The 14,683-nt window shown below is 38.9% G+C and overlaps 1 protein-coding gene across 1 annotated transcript; it reads right to left on the bottom strand.

Moving 5' to 3' along the window:
• Positions 1 to 1,183: 1,183 nt before the first annotated feature.
• On the bottom strand, positions 1,184 to 14,267 carry IL18RAP (interleukin 18 receptor accessory protein). Its single transcript, XM_009997885.1, has 10 exons — positions 14,144 to 14,267; positions 12,765 to 13,032; positions 12,488 to 12,662; positions 11,012 to 11,186; positions 9,911 to 9,979; positions 9,539 to 9,659; positions 7,640 to 7,794; positions 6,564 to 6,701; positions 2,631 to 2,801; positions 1,184 to 1,557 (listed from the first exon to the last, which is right to left on the bottom strand). Exons 1-10 carry the CDS (start codon positions 14,265 to 14,267, stop codon positions 1,184 to 1,186), a joined length of 1,770 nt encoding a protein of 589 aa, XP_009996187.1.
• Between the last annotated feature and the right edge of the window lie 416 nt (positions 14,268 to 14,683).

The raw sequence follows: 14,683 nt of genomic DNA, 5'->3' as shown, positions 1-14,683 counted from the left end.
TGGTACAGCCTGTGATCATAGAATCATAGAATGGTTTGGGTTGGAAGGGACTTTAAAGGTCATCTAGTTCAAACCCTCTGCGTGGACAGGTACAATGTTCTTTTTAAATACAAGGCATTGGCTTCTACTTCTGCCCCACAGCACAACAACCAGACCTCCCACTGAAGGCTACGAAATTAGATACATAACACTCAGTCTGCTTACAAGAGAGTTGTTCTTTTTCCAGTATATTTGTCTTGTTAACAGCAGTATTTCTTGAAGTCACTTTCCATAATTAGCTTAATTTGTTAACTTGAAGGCCAAATTAAGTCAGCAAAACACCACATTAATGGCTCTCCTACTCAGATTTTCTTTACAGCAACCATTCTTTGCATTTCACTTAGCTACAGCCATACACACACTGGCTGCACGATGTGTTGAGATCTGAACCCCAGAGAGTTAGCAGCCAGAGGACTGTAAGGGAAAAGTTCACAGTCCCTGGAAGCTCTGACAACCAGGATTTTGATTTACAACTGCAACACACCTATAATACCAACATATTCAGTGAGACCTATGAGCGACCACCACCAAACAGAATCAGCAACATGCAGATGTCTCCAAGTGTGAAATGTTTCATGACTGGTAGGAATGCTTTCTCCTATGGCAGGAAGGATGGACATTCCTGGGATCAGTGCTTCTCCTTTTCTCAACCCCTTTAGCAACACCCTGCTGCAGCACCCTCCTGTAATACTTTCTCAGTGCTTCCACAGGAGGAAGTAACTTGTTTTAAATGAGTTTGGGTTTGTCTTACTGGACTGCACAGGAAAATTAAACTGCAAGCTTCCTCTGGAGTTCCCTTTTTTAATATTTTTCTAGAAAATAAGTACAAAAATAATCCATAAGAAATACAGTGCAAAGTAGAAAACATTCACATGTATGCCTCAACATCACAGAAAAATATTATAATAAATATCAGAAAAAAAAAATAATTTATGAAATATAGCTCCCATTTACAGCTGTGTGCAGTAACTCAAAGTTTTACTGTGGGACTGCAGCATTGTCACACTGGCAGCCCTTCTCACTGATTCGAGTGAGCTACTGCGGACTGCAGTGATAGTCCATAGTGGTCAGCCAATGGAGATAAGGTCTTCCACAGTCACATCACCATTCCTGAACCTGCTGTCATTCCTCTGTGAAATTTCTGCTATCGATATACTAGGCTGAATAACCTATGGAAAAAGCCCTTTAGGCTGCAATTTCCCAACATCTTAGTAGTCTTCACTGGCATGTGATAATGTATATATTTCCAGAACTTCTTGTTTGGAGCAGCAGAAATAGAAGACTTCCAGGTAATGACTGGTAAAATCCGAAGAGCTTTCTTCACTACTAGAGGCAAAGTATCTGGCTCTTGGAAAGCCTGGAACTTTATTAATACCAGTTTGATCTTGTTGTCTTCCAGTGCACAGTTCACCGCTGCCTGCAGTTCAAAGATGCTTGGTCCACTGACATAGGCTGGGCTCAAAATAATTATTGCTCGTCTGCTTTGTTTAATGGCTGTAACAACTTCATCTGTGTAAGCTAAAGAAGAAATAGAGGCCATTACTCCATTCTATAATGGATTTTTTGTCTTATCAGTTCTTTTACCAACAAGTAAAACCCAGAAATAAGGAAAACAAAAAATAGGGATGCCGAGCAAACATAGAATCATAAAATGATTTAGGTTAGAAGGGGCCTTTAAAGATCACTTAGTCCAACTCTCCCTGCAATTAGCAGGGACAACTAGATCATGTTGATCAGAGCTCTGTACAAGCTGATCTTGAGGTTTTCCAGGGATGGTGCTTCTACCACTTCTCTGGGATGCCTGTTTCACCACCCTCCATATAAAAAAATGTCTTCCTTATATCTAGTCTGAGCTTATCCTCTTTTAAACCATTATTCCTTGTCCTATCACTAGAGGCCCTGCCTAAAAGTTTATCCCCATCTTTTTTGTAGGCCCCTTTCAGGTACTGGGAGACCACTATCAAGTCTCCCCAGAGCCTTCTGTTTTCCAGGCTGAACAACCTCAACTCTCTCAGCCTTTTCTTGTAGGAGAGGTGTTCCATCCTTTTGTTTATTTTTGTAGCCCTAGAAGTAACATAACCCCTACAAATGTGTTTGCTACCAGAGGGTATCACAGCTATTCTTACGTAGCAGAGCACAGCTTGCTACTTTGGTGGAGGACTCAGCTGAGGCCTCAACACGCTTTGTTGCTACACAAACAGGGCCTCGAGGGACACTTGGACTTATCTTTGTCTCTCCCAGGGACAGGTACTGAGGCCTTTCTAAATACTGCAGGTAGTACTGAATAAAGTTTCTCAAAAAGTAACTACTGAAATATTTGGGGTCTTCTTTCCAGGAAATGGGGTCTGTTTGCAAGGAAATTCTTGGATAAGAAGCTTTGTCTCAGCCTAGTAGCTCCCAGTGACCACACTTATATGTACGTATGCTTCAGGTGTAGGGGCCAGATACAAAGATCAAAACTTGCTGAGATTTAAGTAGAAACTCTAGTATCAAAATATACCATTTGCTGATCTGATGCATAAGGTTTTTTGGAAAGTGAAAAACAATTTTACAAAGAACTGAAGATTTACTATCATCCATAGGGATCTTACCTCCTCCTGGAAGAATATCTCTTTCAAGAATGCATAACTTGTACCCATATTTATTTTCCAATATATCTGGAAGAAGCTCCAGGGCAAATTGTTCCTCACTAATTAAAGTAGAGTCACTTTCAGAATAATCTAGTTTTGCATAGGACACAAATGCATCAAATTCTTTGCCATCTGAAATAATAAGTAACACTGTATATATTGAGTCTGTCTGAAGTATTCAGCTTTCTTCTTAGTTCTGTTTATATCTATTTAAGTAGGCACAACACGAACATAAAATTTTCATCTGTTCATGAGATACAGCCTTCCAGTTACCCAAAGCCAACCCTTATTCATCACCATATTGCAGATTTCGTGGACATACACTACCTAGGCAAATGAGGAAGCTACAGATGACTGGTGCAAGAAAGATTAAACCAGGCGTTTTTCTGCTTTTTCACAAGCATCGTCCAGTTTTCAGCAGTGGAGGATCTGACCCCTTCCAGGCAAAATCCATGTTTCCCAATCTTTTCTCTCATTTACTGAAACCCTGATTCCAAAACTATTTGTCAATGCCAAGCCTACTTTGAAAATATAGTGACTTTTAAAGGAACAATGTTCTTAAATATTCGCTGCTTGCAAAATATATTTTCATACACTGTGATGTTTCTAATCTGAGAATAAAAATATCTGAGAATAAAAATAAAGTCTGATAAAAGTATCAGCTCAGACATCAAGTACTCACCAGTTCCTGAACCTTGCTTCATTCTCATTTAAATAGTTTGTGAGGTGCAGATGAAAAACATATAAAGAACTTTTCTGAGCTTTAAACACCCTGGTACCTATGACCTGAGTTAAGCCTATTTTTAACTACAAGAAAAAAGCAAATCTTTTGTATTGACAGATCACAGACCACAGAATGGTTTGGGTTGGAAGTGACGTTGAAGATTTTCTAGTTCCAACCCCTTTGCATGGACAGGAACACCTCCCACTAACTCAGGTTGCTCAAAGCCGCATCCAAGCTAGCCCTGAACCTACTTGCTTAATAAAATTTGAACTACACTTGAGGGAGGAGGAAGGGAAACAAAAAGAATTTCTGATGAAAGCAAAAAGCACAATGGACTCGGTCCCATTATTATTATGGCTGGATGCCATTTAAGGTGTTGAAGGGACTGCCAAATTAGACAAGGGAATTACTGAAGACTCAAATCTTTTGAAATGACAGGACACTCTCATGCATCCTAGATGACATCAAACACATATGTTAAATCAGCCGAGTTGTACTGTGTGCCAATACAGTTAATAGAAACCAGAAAGAAATTCAACCATTTAGTGCAGGGTCATACTGCAGGGTGCTGGTCCAGAGCAAGCTGAGAAGCTCTCTGGATTTCACCAAACTGACTACATCTTCACTGAATTGGCAACTGAGACACCCAAGTAATGGTATTGAGTATCACCCCATGCCTCAGTGTTAATTTCCTGATTTCTATCTCTACATGTCAGATTAAGATCATAAACTTGAGCTAGACCCATCAGGTTCCCACAGGACTTAGAAGAGCCCATATGGGTTCAAGGGAGCAAAGGGAATACACATGGAAAACTAATGACATGCACAAGCTGAGGTTGAACATGTACATTCAGAACCAGCACTTAGCAGAAAGTATGTCATCAAAACAAAATACAGTTGTGCAGATTAGGTTTGAAGGCCCAGGGTGTGACTAGACATCATGTTGCATCTCCGCTCCTCCCCTCTGCTCCTGGCCACACACTTCCACCACTTCCTTCTACTAGGGCTGAAGCTTGTGTAGTAACAGAGGAAGCTGATTCACTTTGCTAGCTACTCACTGTCTTTTTCTGAGTTATTTTTTTGTCAAGTTGAGCCAATTTAGGCCTGCAAGAGTGAATCATCAACAGCAGGCACGCAAGATTAGCATGGAAATTGAAGGTGAGGCAGGGGATCACTAGATTGGTTTAGCTGAATTTCAATTCAGCTACATCTTGAATTAAAGCTCTTTTGAAAACACCTTTTAAATTACAAAAAACTTCACTACAAGCCAGATATTCCTCATTCCACCCACAGAGGTCACTGTAATCATATTAGACAATGGCAATTAATAAATACATCATCGTTTTCCTTTATAATACTAATATTACAATAGCAAGTTAAAAACAAATACATATTAAGCACCACTGGGATTTTTTATTTTTCTAGAGTTGTACAGGACAGTTACAACCTGAGGAACTTTTGGCACAAACAGTTAAGACACCCAAACTGTAGGAAATTAGGAATATCCGAGTTAAGCAAAGTGAGTGCATACATGGTCTGTAAATGTTAGTGTCACAGCTTCTGTATTGTGTCTTTCTCCTAGTGAAAGAAGGCAAGGTATGTCTGAAGTGGCTAAGGATGAAGCTGAGGGGTAAGAGAAGAGTTAGAAAAGATATGACCTTACTGCTGTCCTCAACTACCAAATGGGAGGGTACAGAGATGATGGAGAAAGTCTCTTCTGTGATGTATACATTGATAGGAGAGGGGGCAACAGACATAAGTTGCAATACAAGATGTTAGTGAAAAGGTTGCACTGTGAGTGGGGTTAAATGCTGGATTGCATTGTCAATAGAGGTTGTGGATCATCTTTCCACAAGGGAAGTTGCTTTCCTGAGCAACCTGGCCTAGTCTGGCTTTGCATTGAGCAGGGTGTGTGATCAGACAACTCCCAGGGGTCCCTTCCAACTCTGTGGGATTCTGCAATTCTCTGATTCTGGGCTAAGAGGGATGGAAGAAAAGAAGAAGACACTAGTCTGGGCTCTCCATCCCCCATCCTGCAAATGGTGCTGTGTGCAAGAGGTACAGGCAAGTTGAGGAGGGGGACGGAAGCTGCCATTGCAGAACCTAGTGGTGTCTTCAACTTCAATGCAAAAATCTTTGCAGGTCTGTCTCTGTTCTACTGGCATACAGGGTGAGCTCTAAGGGGACTTCCCAGGGGTTCTTAAATTGATTTGTTACCAAATAGAGGGGAAATTTTGAGTGATTTCTGGAATTGGTTTTGCCAGCTGCCTTAGGGTTCACAAAAATACTTTCCAAAAGGGCAGTTAATTTTCTCATGGTATATATATTTATAGATACCTAGGTACATTTATTTTGCACTCACGTATAATCTACTTATAAACAAGCAAATGCAAAAGCAGACTCAGACATCTGAATCTCAGGCTGCATAAGATTCAAGAATTTTTAGAAAAATATCCTGGGCCATTTACTATCTGATTTCTTTTAACCCATGTAGGAAAGTTATATGCTAAGTTCTTTGAAGCAGACACTGTCATTTCTGGTACATTTTTACGCTGCCTCCTATGCTGGAGGCCCATTTTACCTGAGATGGTGGGAAGATGCAGCTGCAGAGATCTGAAATATCAAAAGCTGGTCACTCTGGTGTAAATGTGAAGATGGTAAACATAATCTTTAGAAAGGGATTATGAGTATTCTCCAAATGTATACTTCTCAGTTGGTGCCCTATATAATCTTATTTCTCTCCTTTGTTTATTCTTCTGATAAATTATTTGGCTTCAAGTGAAAAATACACTCAAATCTGGAGTCCTTCACTTAGTTGTGCAAGGACATTTGATTCTTGTCCACGGGTTCTGTTGAATGAGGTTAAAATGCTGGAGATACTCTATTACTCCCTGCAAAGGGACTGCTAAAATCAAACATGCTACTATAATCTTCCATGGGTAAATTAGGGATTTTGTAAAGGCCAGGTGGGACAAGTTTTCCACACTGCCTGCCTTTTTATCCATCAGAATCCACTGAGCACCTTGCTAGCTTTGACAGTCTTTATAGGAGAAAAGAAAACAAGGCATTTAAGAGAATTTAATTAAATGGTTAATTAGCACTGCATTAAACCACATGGCAAAAGACAATAGAAAAACTGCAGAAAATTAGTATGATACAATGTTTCTTACCTCCTGTAGTTTCATTCTGGACTAGATAACTTCGGTACATCAGCACTATTTCAATCCAGTGCTGGTAAATAAAAGCAGTGCACAAAAGGAATGCAAATAGAATAGAAACAGCACTGCATAGTACATATAAGAGAAACCCTGTAGAAAGAAAAGGGTCTATCAGAACTCAGGCTTTCCAAAATAATGTTGACACTTAGATTAAAATCTCAGTCCAGAAAAGAGGGCAAACCATCTCACAACCTTCATTCTTGCCCACTGGCAAACTATAGGGAAGTCAGGAATTCATTTATCTGCAAACGTTAGCATAGAGTCAGGGACTTCTTTTGAATGGTAACTCCTTGATGATCTGAAAAGCCAAACTGTGATGGAAGACACAGTGAAAACAGTGTAGTACACTCGGCAGGGCTGAAAGTTGTCATTGTTTGAGATGGAAAAGTCACATCAGAAAATGCATAGCTGTACACAGTGCCCTGCTGGAGACTTCCTGTGCTGCTCCAATGATGCATCTCCACTGTGAACCACAGTTAAACAGTTCAGTTTCCACACTGATTTGGATTTTAGCCTTTGCTTAAAATGTTACCACAGTCATATCAGTTATGATAACATCTCAGAACTACGCATGCTAAGGGCTGTGGTGGTGGTCCTGCTCTGGCAAGAGGATTGGACTCAATAACCTGCAGAGGTCCTTTCCAACCCCTAACATTCTGAGATTCTGTGACTGTGAAAACAAACAAAAATGTCCTATGAAAATTAAGGAATATATTGCTTTCAGCAGCCACTCTGCTTCAGTTTAGTAGATTGTCTATTAATGTTCAGAGATGTTATTCTTCTCTTCTTCCTCCCAATTACTCTCCAGCTTCCACTTGGCCCACCTGCCTGCAGTAAGTCTCCATATATCCCCATCCTTCTGAGCAGCCTTCAGAATAATGTGCCCTTCTAGACATGTGATGAATCAAACTTTTCCAAATATTTCTGCATCTGGTTAAAAAGCCAGTGTCAACTGGGAATGCCTCGGTAGCAGTGAGTAAATAAAAATGGGCCTTCAAAGGCAAATAGTCACCCATTGATAGTTTTACCTCTCTGCTTTCTTTTGAGCTGGATCACAGAGGTGGCATTCCCCACTGAATTCTCAGCGAAGCATGTGAAGTTGCTTCTGAGGTCCCTTTCGGTGACTTCTTCCAGTTTTGCAACATGAAGAACTGTGTGCCCCTTTAAACCTTTTTGATGAACACTAAAATAAAAAAGTAAAAAAAAAAAAAGAAAGAATTCACATGATGCCTTTGCTGTTCATTCACGCAATCCTCGATTATCTTAAATGCAAAGAAAGAAGAGCTTGCAACTTCTTAACATTCAGACTGAACTTTACCAGCAATGCAATATTCTGGTTCAGAACTTTTGTTTGGTTTTTACATTGCAAGAAAATGCTAACAGTGTGAAGACTGAAAGGTTTCTTTTTAGTTCGTCAGCTCAGCAAAATACTTAATCACTTGCCTAGTTTTACATATATAGCTCCTTTTGACTTCTATAAGATTATTTGTGTTTTTTTCTAAGAAGTAAAAAATTCCCTCAGCAGAAATGCACGGAAATGAAACTTCCAAAAGCAGCCCCAAGAGAGAATTAGCTGGGCAAAAAGACTGAGCAGCACATCCTCTTGCACAGAGATAAAAAGACAGATTAGGCAAACAGAGTAGGACGGATATAGGGGACAGAAGTATAGGAAACGAAGAGGAAACCCAGGAATCCCTTTGGGGCTGAGTGAGGGTTGCAGGAAACAGATCTGTGTGTGCAACCATTCAGGACTTCTGCAACCACTCGGGTTTTCTGAGTCTCAGACTTTCTCTTTGGAAGCTACAAGTACAGGCATCTCTGGGTGGTTCCAAAGATGCCTCACATTGTGCCACTGCAAAATGAGAGCCTACCATGGCCCTGTCCCTGCTAACTAAAGACACACAGGCTTGAGCATGGGCCACACTTCAACCTCGACTGAAAGTCTATTTGGAATGTTTTATTCATTTGGATTTTTCAAAAATAAAGAAACAGAAATAGCAAGCCTACAAAAAGCTAAAAACTTGGCAAGAAGAACATCACAAACCGAAACATTCAAAAGTTAGGAAAATCCAATTTCCGATCTACCTCATGAGTGAGTGCATGTACATGATATCCTCTTTTGTTATTTTTTTCCCATATGTCTCCTATTAAGAACTTGATTTTAGCAGTGACAGCAGGGCTTTTGTTTCCCCCAGTGTACAGAAGTACTTTCCAATAAAGGTAACTAAGGACTGAGTAATGGAAGAGTCACTCACCCATGTTGCCTCCACTATGTTTCTTGCCCAAGTTGGAAACTGCATAAGTGAATGAGACAAGGAAGTTCAGGAAAGAAAGGAAATCATGGTGACTATTTGGATTGTCCCCAAGTCTGAGGAAACCTTTCCCCCACATCTTGCTTTTCTGCCAGTGTCTGGTTAATTCTTGCAAGGGAAGAGTCCTGAAATTCAGTGCTGCAAGTCCTCAGACTGACTCAATAAACACACCCCAACATCTGAAGCACCCAAACTCCTGGCAATGTATACAGTACTGTTCTAGTGATCTGGTTTATTTCCCACTTGGAGACAGGTTCCAAAGACAGATTGTGTGAGCTGCTAGCAAGGCACAACAGAGGGAAAACTTGAGCTGATGCAGGCACAGACAGCCAAGCACTATTTGTGTTGGACCTGTCCATGACCTAAAGCTTTAGGAAGAAGAGTTAAGACTGTGCAGAAAGTCAGAATTCTTGACTTTCGGGCCATCAATCTGTGCTTTTGTATGTGGAGTGCACTTGCCTGTCCCATGCTCATGGTCATACACATTCATATGTTGAAGAACAGAGCCTTCTGAGCTTCTTTCAATAAATTGCATTCAGTAAAGCTGTTGTAGAAAGATTTTTACAGTTGTTGACTGTAGTCCGGGCTTTTTCAGACTGCTGCACTTTTTCTTACCGTTTTTCCTGATTCAAGTTCTCATTTCTACTTTCTTTGTTGTTTCTTTTCCATGTTACCCTCCCTGGAGAACCTCTTTCAAACCCAAACTGTACACGGCATTCCAATTCAAGTGGCTTTCCTGGAACAAATCAGCACATGAAAACCATGCATGAAGGCAACCAGAATATTTTTCTCTTAGTAGCTTGGGATCTGTATAACACATGATGCTTCCTTTAATAGCCTCAAATATATATCAATAAAAAACCCCTGCATTTTACACAAAATTCTCATAGTCTTAGAGAGCAAAGCTGTTTTGCTTTATCAAGATTATCACTATCAGCATCTCATTTTAACATTCTCTTTCACATTCAGATTGGAATTGAAACTTACCGAGCTCTACTTCAAGGATCACCACACCTTTGGGATACAAGAAGTTTGGTGGGTGGATAGTGGTTTTTGCTGCAATCAACAGGAATACAGTCAATAACAATAATGCTATCATCAATGCAAAAGAGCAGAGAAAATATCTCTCAGAATTTTCTTTTTAAAAAGGTCAGGTGGGATTTAGACACCTTAGTCCAAAATGGATTGTTTACAGTTCTGGAGGTATCTGAGAATGTACAGATAAGGGAGTTTTGACCACAAAACTTATGTTGCTATTTAAAGACCTGCTATCTCAGTTACTCTGAGGAATTGCCATCTTACATGAGCTGAGGAGCTCAGCATCCAACCTGCATTTCAGGTTATTTAGGATTCAGAATTTAGCCCACTCCACCCTTTGCAAACCCCCCCAAAGGAATGCAGCCCTCATACCAGCTCCCTGCAATACCCTGTTCCATGCTCAGTAAGCCCATGTGCAGCACAGTCATCCCATTCACAAGCACGGGTACTTGCATTAAAATAGCAATTTTTCTTTTCTTTTTTTTTTTTCTCAAAACAAGGGCTGCTAAAGGGCACAGATCATAACACCCACAGTTCGTACAATCTACTAAACAATCAACCAAGCTCCAGCCTGAAGAGGCTAAAACCCACAGGTCTGATATTCTAGGAAAGTCCCATACTGCAGGAAATGAAGCCACACAGGTTTGGCTTGGTTTTAGCAAGTCACAGCAGAGAAATGTATGCAAAATTCAGAGGGACTATATATGTACATGGCACCATTAAAGTGTTTTTCTAACTCTATTGAAGTGTGGGAAAATAACTGTGAAGTACAGTGCATTGTCTCAGGTCCAGATAGACCAGAATAAAAGCAGAGTTAGTTCATGCCTGCTTGGAGAATATTGTGGTAATATATCTAGAGAGAAGAGTGAAAGAGTGCCTGACATTGTAACTCAGAGGTCTCAAAAGCTGGTAAGACAAGGTTTCTAGCCCTTGTCCTGATGGAGCTGTGTGTTTTTTTCCCACGACTTAGTGGGACGACTAGTGCCCGATGCATAAAACACCTGCAAAAAAGGGACCAACTGTTTTATTCTGAGTTGGTGTATTACTCACCAATGACTTCTACAGTTACTGCTGTTCTCATTGTCCACTTGGTGGTGTTGTCACGGAAAGTGTAATCACACACATATATTCCAGCATCTTCACCATAGGTTGGATTCAAGTAGATTTCATTATGCCTAAGCTTTAGGCCTAGTCTTGTTTCCCTATGCTTTATCTGACAACCATCCTAATGAACAGAAAAAATCTCAAGGAATTACAAGTCCTTTTTTTGCTGTTGTTGCTGTTATTAAGTTACATTTTAAACTATTTGGATAGGATTATCATGGCGATAAGGCCTAACCCAAACTCCTACCACAGAAGCTAAAAAATACCCCAACTATTTACTAGGAGTCTGAGTATGTTCATCAGTTATATAAAAAATGTGTGGTCTATAATATATGAATACCATTGTCTTTTTAAAAGAATATTTAAAATTTATAGTGCCTAAGAGAAATTTGGATGCATGAACCTAATGGATATTGAACTCCTATTACTAAAGAGCAATAAAAAGGACTGAGTATTTTTTATTTTGTAAATAAATTATTTTGAAAAGATTTTCTTGTTCTTTTATGAGAAGTAAATCATGGGTTGTCTGAAAATTACATTTTTGTTATTTTTAAAAGGATGACAAATTACTATATTTTGAAAAGCACCCCTGTTTTTCAGTTTAGTGATTTCATATCCTCAAAGACCACCACAAATTTTCAATAAATCAAATTCCTGAAAAAATTCCACTAACAAAAATGGAAAAAATCTCCTTAAATTCAGTGGGTTTCTGACCAAGAAGTAGGTAGGTGTTAGAAAGTAAACTAAAAGAAACTTTGACTAGATAATAATTCTACTTGTTAGGATAAATAACATAAATAAGACCAGGTATTAGAATGCAAAATTGAAATTTTGGCTATTTTCTTTTGCTCATTTTTAGAGTTTAGACAATATATTCCAGTCCTTACAAACACAATAGCAAAAAATTTCAGCTTGTAAGTATTTCAGTAGTCATTTCAAAGAGTAAATCAATTATGTTTCAATGGACTAGTGTTTCATTAAATGCAAGAGTCTTGCAAAGAACAATTTGAAACATTAAACTTAAAATAATTTTGTTTTTGACAAAGCCACGTTTCTCTGGCATATTTGATAATTTCAGAATTTAAATTGTTAAAATAAAACTTAATATTTTAAATTTCAATCATATGTCAATTTTTTAAAGAATCTCTACTTATTCTCAGTTACTTCAATTTCTTAGCTGAAGAGGAAGCATTTCCAGGCTTATACTACATGGAATAATATTTTGAGTGTGGAAAATTTCATCAAAACTCTTACTTACGCACTCGATAGATCACAATTCAAGATTCTATTTTGGTGATGAATTTCTTAGACTGCATTGTCTGAGAGAGAAGCATTGAAAAACCTGTGGCATGTGCGCATTAAAGGGACCTGAAGCTGTACCTCCACTGAGCTTTTTCAAATGCTTAAGACAGTGACTCTTACCTTGTACCATTTTACATCTGACTTTTTCATATGGCTGTAGCATTTTGTCCCAGGACAAGTTATTGAATTCCCATTGTCAGCAAGAAGATAGAACACATTTGTGTCATAACCTGAACACCTGGCTGCCTTCTTTGTTTCAACCTCCAGAACAATTCTGAGACATGGGATTTTTTCCCTGAGTGATGCAGGGAAAAAAAAAATAAATTACACATTTAATACACAAACCAAAACAATTAATTCATATATAGAAATATTAAACTTTTGCTCTATTACATACCCTATCATACAGATGTACACTCCAGAAGCACTGTCCCTTACTGGTTTAAACCAAAGTTCATTTCCTTGGAGAGCAGGGTTAGAGCCTTTCTTGATAGCCTTTGGTGACTCTTTATCTTTCTCGAGCCAGAACCATTTCACCTGATGTTGTTTTAGAACTGAGTTGTCACAAATGTGAGTATTATTTCTAACTGGTAAAGCACATTGCAAAACAAATTCCTCATCACTAATTGCACGATACCATATTTGAGGGTCAGAATAGGAACATCCTGAAAAGCAGGACAATAAGATATCAGTACCACCTGAAAGAACAGAGTCATAATAGTTTAAAAAAAAAAAAAAAAAAAAAAGGAATACTACAAAAATACAACTTTACTTTTCTTTGTGTTAAGCAATTTTTTAATGTGGTCAGGTGTTGGGCTAATAGGGAATAGATTTCCTTAAACACAGAATTTGCCATTGTTCTCAAAGGTTATTCAAATGCTTCCAAAGGTTTATTTTACTGTTTTCAAAAGCCTATTGTGAAAATAGCTTAAAAGTTTTAGGGAGCTGAAGTTTTTCAGATGGGTGCTAACCCGTTAGACCTTAGCTCCATAGAAAAGCTCTTCTAGCTTGCCTCATATAAATGGAGAAGGGACTGACATAAACCTGAAGAAGCAGAGCCTGCCCACCACACTCCCTATTCAGGATATGATAAGAATTGTTGTCTCACTGTTTTCACACCTTTCCCCTCTTTTTTTTCAGTTACTGTCATTAAAATTATACACATTTTTTGGAGTCTGTAAGCTGTAGCCACCCTTCCTAACCCTGAACTCTCAAAAGGCCAACCAAGCTAGCTGCATAACCCCTCCTGCCACTCAGGATGTGGTAACCCTTGAAAGTAGGCCAAGATGTCATTTTAGCAGAAAGGAGGGCCTGAAACCTTCAGTTCCTTGCCTGCCCACCTGGGAAACTCTTCACAGTTTCATTTTCTCTCCACTAAGAGAGCTCTTCTGGGTAGATTGTGCAGGTGGAAGATTTTGATATATCAGTCTCACCCTGCCTTTATTTTCCTTCTGCTTCCTGACAGATTTGGACCAGCTGCTGGAGACTTCAAGGACTCATAGAAGCAAATAATTTGCTCCATTCTGTTCTCAGAAATTCTCCTTTGCATTTTCCCTTTTATTTTCATTAGGGGTCTGTATTTTGAATCATATATAGGGTAAACTGTATTACCAGTATTTTTTAAACTTGCAAAAAGGCTTAGAAACTGCTGGTTGACTGACACAAACATGAACAGAGAGAGGAAACACTCATGAAGGCATGGCAAAATGCAGATCCACTATCTTCAGCTGTCAGAAAGCACCACTAACCCCAAATCTCACCAAAGCTGACTCTTACCTGGCAAGTTAATCTCTCTTACTTCTGCCCCACTGACAAAAAATGCTAGGATCCAGCACCAACTGAGCATGATTTTCTGTATAAATTTTGTTTGATATTCTGAGATGTTTTCTTCAAGAATCATCTTGCTTTCTGCAGAAGAGGAAAAGAGATTTATTTATTTTTTAATAATACTCTAATAAGACAGATGATTATGTATTTTATTTTATTATGTAGCTCTGTAGAACTTAGCAGACAGTATTTCCTAGACAGTATTTCCACATTTTTAAAAATGTGGTTTGCAGTAGTCTACCTGCTCATACTAGTGGCACACAAATGCAGGATATATGATATTCAAGAATATGTAACATCCTAAATACATCTTGCATACAGTTTCTTATATGTGGATTTCGCAGTTATACCTATAGGCATACAGAACTCCACATTTGGATTGGAAATGCAGGTCTTTCAGTGACTCTTGCTGTTAAAAGAGGAACATGTCCTCTGATATGAGAGATATCAAATAACAAAATCAGCCTTTAGGTAATGACAACTATCAGC

The sequence above is a fragment of the Chaetura pelagica genome, unplaced genomic scaffold (genome assembly GCF_000747805.2).
Source record: "Chaetura pelagica isolate M959 unplaced genomic scaffold, ChaPel_1.0 scaffold123, whole genome shotgun sequence".
NCBI lineage: Eukaryota > Metazoa > Chordata > Aves > Apodiformes > Apodidae > Chaetura > Chaetura pelagica.
The sequence above is the reverse complement of the archived record's forward strand: the minus strand, read 5'-3'. Positions and strand labels throughout refer to the sequence as shown.

Bases quoted from the DNA above. Each gene is read 5' to 3' on its own strand.
- IL18RAP (XM_009997885.1), bottom strand. From the start codon at position 14,267: ATGATTCTTGAAGAAAACATCTCAGAATATCAAACAAAATTTATACAG. The intron at 12,663-12,764 runs GTATGTAATAGA...TGCATCACTCAG, and splicing joins GTGTACATCTGTATGATAGG to GGAAAAAATCCCATGTCTCA. The intron at 11,187-12,487 runs GTAAGAGTCACT...TCTGTTCATTAG, and splicing joins CAGATGTAAAATGGTACAAG to GATGGTTGTCAGATAAAGCA.